This window comes from Cydia amplana, chromosome 8 (genome assembly GCF_948474715.1).
Source record: "Cydia amplana chromosome 8, ilCydAmpl1.1, whole genome shotgun sequence".
Taxonomy (NCBI): domain Eukaryota; kingdom Metazoa; phylum Arthropoda; class Insecta; order Lepidoptera; family Tortricidae; genus Cydia; species Cydia amplana.
Window position 1 is genome coordinate 19,793,013 of NC_086076.1, and position 6,223 is coordinate 19,799,235.

General features: G+C 46.0%; 1 protein-coding gene across 1 annotated transcript in view; it reads right to left on the reverse strand.

Moving 5' to 3' along the window:
* Positions 1 to 4,877, reverse strand: part of LOC134650608 (protein vestigial) — a 31,225-nt gene extending 26,348 nt beyond the window's left edge. Inside the window, exons 1-3 of the mRNA XM_063505560.1 lie at positions 4,720 to 4,877; positions 1,812 to 1,974; positions 1,032 to 1,193 (exon numbers count right to left, since the gene is read on the reverse strand). Of these exons, the coding sequence (XP_063361630.1) occupies positions 1,032 to 1,193; positions 1,812 to 1,974; positions 4,720 to 4,824 (430 nt within the window). The 5' untranslated portion in view covers positions 4,825 to 4,877. The remainder of the gene's footprint in view (positions 1 to 1,031; positions 1,194 to 1,811; positions 1,975 to 4,719) is intronic.
* Between the last annotated feature and the right edge of the window lie 1,346 nt (positions 4,878 to 6,223).

Genomic DNA, 6,223 nt, shown 5'->3' on the forward strand with positions numbered 1-6,223 from the left:
ATATCTCACTGATCATACTGTGAGGGGTGAATATGCAGGTAGGTTATTAACTGAACAACTTTTACTACGGGACCAACATCAAAATCGCGAAAAAAAAATCTGTTGTTCCGTAGAAAACATTTACACATGCTTCGCCGAAATGCAGATGTTTTCGCGTTTTCGTGGTTGGCCCTATACCTAGTGAAAGTTTTTCAGTATGACCTAGATAGGTATAGGTACATATTCACCCCTTAGACTCCTTAGAGTATAGTCACACATAACAATATCACTCGGTAGATGTAGGTACATACATACTGAAGACTGTACTGTACGCGAGCTTCGGCTCTCAACAGTGAACCACAATGAAGCTTCGTCGTTGCGAAGCGCAATGAAGTGCGGCGCGGGCTAGTTGTAATGAAGGGGGTTTAATTAAGGCCCGGCTGATTTACTCACCCCACCCCCTTCTAACAGAGGAGGGGGGCGATCGCGGCCGGACTCCATTCCACCACAAAACCGAAGCGATACTAAACCTCCTCCGCTATGTATTGAAGAACTAGCTTGAATGGTATTTTGATTTAGGTATATTAATAGAGTTTGTGCGGAAAGAGAAGAGTCGTGGAATGTATGAGGCCCAATAAATTCCACGACTCTTCTCTTTCCGAACAGACTCTATCCAGGAAATTCTAAGACAACTGTTTCATAAAGAACATTTTCTATTAGTTCGAGTTTATTCCTCGATCTTTTGGTCTATTAAGTACATACACAGTCTGAGTAGACGTATTAAGGGGTACCCCAGTTGTGGCTCACCTTTAGGCTTGTCGGCGGCGAGGGCCCTGTCGAAGTGCTCGTCGACGACGGCGCGACGTCGCCCGAGTAGTGTGTGTGGACACGACGCAGTTGGCGCTGACGTAATGCGCCGTTGTGGCTCACCTTTAGGCTTGTCGGCGGCGAGGGCCCTGGCGAGGTGCTCGTCGACGACGGCGGCGACGTCGCCCGAGTAGTGCGTGAACACGACGCAGTTGGCGCTGACGTACTGCGCCGTTGTGGCTCACCTTTAGGCTTGTCGGCGGCGAGGGCCCTGGCGAAGTGCTCGTCGACGACGGCGGCGACGTCGCCCGAGTAGTGTGTGAACACGACGCAGTTGGCGCTGACGTACTGCGCGCGCGCTCGTCCGTGCGCCGCGCACTCGCCCTCCGACTCTGATGACCCGCCACCTACAAACATAACTCTTTTTAATTTGGGGAGCAGGCTTTGCTACTCCGGAGGCTTAAATACCAAAGAACATCAAATGTAATCTCTGATTCTCTGCCTATACCTACTTAATAAAAGGATTTATTAAACTTCATAGATGGTTACCAACAAATAGCAGTATTTAGCTGCAATAACACGTCCACGCGTTTGAAGAAGCATAGCTCGTCGGTGACCTGCAAGTGTCCACTGGGTGACGCTAAAGAAGTAACAACGTATCAACGTACCTATATGTTACTAAATGTAGCTCGCTCACACGTGCTGAACTTGAACGAATAGCTCCTGAACTGAACTGTTTATTGCGGATTAGACACCAGAGGGCAGCGGGGTAACAAGTGGGCGTTCAAGGCTGGTCAAATATATGATAGAGATCTCGAAATGCCGCTTAGGAGTACCCACCGTCAGCGACGCCGAGCCGCTGCTGACGGAGTAGGTAGTTAGTTACGCACCGTCAGCGCTGGCGCGGCCGGGCGCGGACAGCTCCTCCTTGGCGCGGAGATGTGCCGCGTGCGGCGGGGAGCCCGGGGACTGCGCGCCGGACGACGCCGAGCCGCTGCTGACGGAGTAGGTAGTTAGTTACGCACCGTCAGCGCTGGCGCGGCCGGGCGCGGACAGCTCCTCCTTGGCGCGGAGATGTGCCGCGTGCGGCGGGGAGCCCGGGGACTGCGCGCCGGACGACGCCGAGCCGCTGCTGACGCCGGCCGCCGCGCCGTAGCCCTCGCCGCCGTTGCCCGTCTGCACGTTAAACTGCAACAATGCAACACATTACTATGCTGTAACTAGGGATGTACCGAACTATTACCAAAGCGGAATTTCATCTCGTTCGAATTTGAAGCAACCCAATTGAGGAAGCATCTAAAGCTTAAGAATCATATTTTATTTGGGTACTTATATACAGACAAGGAATTTATTGGTGTGCCTGTTTATACATTATCTTCGTCTTCGTGTACTTAATGACATCTAAATGAAAGCCGCTAAATGTACTTACCCTAATGAAGAGAACATTTATAATTTCGCGCCTTTTTTTACTGACAAGATTTGCTTGACCAGCTATATATATATATATCATTGATGGCATTTCTAGTGTTGTGTTCCTAGGTGTTGGTCTAATGGTGTGTATGATGATGTATATAGACAAAAAGTTTTTATCCTGAATAGAAGTGGATTCGATTCGCATAATACCTACATTAATTTTTTTGTCAAAACTGGCGATTTTGTGACTGACTGTACATTTTTCCAAAATCTTTAAATGGCGATCGTCATTACCCCTTCGTATGTCTAAGCGCTGATCAGTGCGAACGAATTTAAACCTATTGTATTAAACAATATCTAAATAATGTTGATGTTATTTATACACTAATAACGATATGTTAGTTATAACTATATAATGCTTTAAATGTAAATTTATAAACCGACTTGTAACGATGTTACTAATAAATATTTTCTTTTCTTTTTCTTTTCTTTTCAATGGATTTTTAAATTCATGCGCACTGATCAGTGCTTAGACATACGAAGGGTTAATTAAAAAGTTACGGAAGGACTCCAAAGACTATTTCCACGTTGCAGGCTGCAGAACTGGGTCAGGTAGGTAGCAGGTAGTTGCCCTCAGATTACACAGATTAGTATAATTATACTGTATATGTATCCCAAATTAAATAGGCAATAGATACTACTTTGTGGGAAGGTTTTGTCGCCCGCGCTGATGGCGCTGCGCGGACGCATTCCGCGCGCGCCCCACCAACACGCATCCAGCTAGTTATCTACCCGGATCACTGGTAAGTATCGCTAGATCGCTACCAACCTACGCATCTTACAACGTCGTTAACATGGTACAGGTACGCACTTGTAGGTAGATTGTGCAGTTCAAGGTTAATTAGTTTATCACCTTGGGAATAAATCAATATACATTCAACTTAGGGTTTTTTACGCGTTTTTCTATAAGCTACCAAGCAAACCTACCAAAAAAGATGACAGTTAATTTGAAATCAATTGTGAAGAAAATACATAAGGTTGAATTTCTTTTGTTTAACAAAACAATAGAAATTCAACTGTGTTCCAATCGAAAATGGTTTAAATGACATTGAAGTAATAAGTACCTACCTACTACGGGTAAGACCAATGGCCACCATGGGCCTGAGGAGGATGCAAACTGTAGGTACCTAAGTACTAACGAGTCATAATCGGCATTCACTTACCTATAGGTAGTAGAGGTAGGTATAAATGCTGAAAATTTTAACGCACAGGCCACAGCGCAGCAGTGAATGAGCTTACGGCGCGGACGCGGGCGCGGATAGCGCACCGCGCATGCGTCACAGCCGTCACCGCATTCCGCGCCCAAAAAACTCGCCCGACGACACACCGAGCGCTGGGCGGCGGAAGCGGAGGGGGCCACAATCCACAAGATAAATTCATACCTTGGCCATATTTACGCAGGAAAACAGCGAGTCTTTTGTTTCCAAAAGTTAAGAGGGGGCGTAAAGCCAGGAAATTAGAATAAAACAAAAGATACGGTGCAGGTTTTAACATTTTATCTGAATTACTGAAAATATACTTATGATACCTATGTTTAAAAAAAATCTCGACTGATATTGTATATGGGGCAGCGATTTACAACTGAAAAACATTTTCATTAAGTGTTTTATTCTATCGAGCGAACTGTAACCTTCGGTTGAAGCCTGCCCTTGCTAAAAGGAATAGTCTAATATTAGTCTAGTTTCCGTCTGAATTTCATGATAAGCTAAGTGAATTCAGCCGTTTCTCATCATGGCAGGCGCATATCAGCTCATAGCAGGCTCATTTCTTATCAGGGTTTTCGGTTCAAAACTAATACCTACGTTTCAAAATGCTATAGGTAGCTAAATAAAGTTCCTATATGTTGGAAGGAGCGGGCGCCGCGGCCGTACAGGCAGGGGTAGTAGTAGTATATGGTGAGGTACTGACCCGGTCATACTGGAAGTGCGGCGCTTGGTGGAAGGAGCGGGCGCCGCGGCCGTACAGGCAGGGGTAGTAGTAGTATATGGTGAGGTACTGACCCGGTCATACTGGAAGTGCGGCGCTTGGTGGAAGGAGCGGGCGCCGCGGCCGTACAGGCAGGGGTAGTAGTAGTATATGGTGAGGTACTGACCCGGTCATACTGGAAGTGCGGCGCTTGGTGGAAGGAGCGGGCGCCGCGGCCGTACAGGTAGGGGTAGTAGTAGTATATGGTGAGGTACTGACCCGGTCATACTGGAAGTGCGGCGCTTGGTGGAAGGAGCGGGCGCCGCGGCCGTACAGGTAGGGGTAGTAGTAGTATATGGTGAGGTACTGACCCGGTCATACTGGAAGTGCGGCGCTTGGTGGAAGGAGCGGGCGCCGCGGCCGTACAGGCAGGGGTAGTAGTAGTATATGGTGAGGTACTGACCCGGTCATACTGGAAGTGCGGCGCGTGGTGGAAGGAGCGGGCGCCGCGGCCGTACAGGCAGGGGTAGTAGTAGTATATGGTGAGGTACTGACCCGGTCATACTGGAAGTGCGGCGCGTGGTGGAAGGAGCGGGCGCCGCGGCCGTACAGGTAGGGGTAGTAGGCGCCGTACATGAGGTCTGGGCACGTCACCGCCATGCCCGCCCCATGCCGCGCCGCGCGCCCCGCGCCGCCGCCGGCCCGAGCCTGCAACAACACAATCAAACATGTACTTACTATATACAACTCGTAGAAGATCACGCCGTGAAGATAGATGACAATAGGGATGATGACACATGTTGAATTTTATAACAAAATCTAGTAAAATAGATAGCAAACGAGAAAAATATCACAATAATGTGGATATTAAAATAAAATATTGAAAAATTACAAAAATACGGGACCTGAAAGTTTCAAAATTTAAGTTTTTTTTTAACTTCCAAAAACGATAAAAGTAAGGGTACCATTCGATTCCTTACATTTCATCCAAAAAAATATTGTATAGCAACTACATAAACGCAATATTTCACCGACAAAAACGCAATTTTCTTGTTTTGTCCATACTACAAGATGGGCGATGACGTCACGGCCCCTGGCCGTTTTGTATAGGGCGTTTCGCGAGTGAAGTGCGACTGTCGGCCTTTGACTACAATTTCTGACTTTTGTGTTACTTTAATGCAATGGGTTCCATATAGACATTTGATCCTAATAAAAACAAACCCGATCGATTGATACCATAAATGAAAATTAGTCATGTAGCCTATTATAAGTTTTTGTCAAAAATTTCATTAAACACTTTAAACTCTCGCCTTTTGTACACATATTTAATGCCCTATGGCCCCTATGCCCTATATCTACCTACGCGGTAGATATACAGGGTGGATTTTCTTTTTGGGTCAGTGAGGGCAGCTTCCAGATCCCGTGCTGCTACGAGAAAACGGTCTAAGAAGACCTTCCCTCGATTTTAAATTAATGAAGATTGGCTTTTATAGATTTTGGAAAAAGCATACAGGGTGCGAGAAAAAGGTCATTTATGACAAACTTTTTTTTATGCTAATCGATCCCATTCCTATTAAGGATCAGAAGCTTGTATGGAACCAAAAAATTTCCGGCTAGAAAAGCCACAAATCGAGGAAAACTTTTCCCATACAATTTGTATGAAAATGAAAACTTTTATTTTTTACATGCTATTTTTGTATGCCAATCGATTCCATTCCTATCCAGTATCAATAGTTTCTTTGGGGTCAACTTACGGTAATGTACTAAAAAGCCACAAAACTAGGGTGTAGTTGTAGCTTAGCCGTTTCGCTATTACCGTCACATCTTGGGCGTAAGCGTAAGCTGAAATAATTAATGCTTGTAAAGCTTTGGCTTGGCTCTATTAGAGATCATAACTTATTGACAGTGCGAGCCTTATTTAGATTGTTAACCAAGGGGTGAAAGGCATTCATTCCTGGTAGTTTGGTGCTCGAACACAGTGAGAGCGCCAATATAGTCCGTGGCTGAAATGATGCCTTTCACCCGAGTTAAACACTCTACTTTTCATTTCGAATACGAG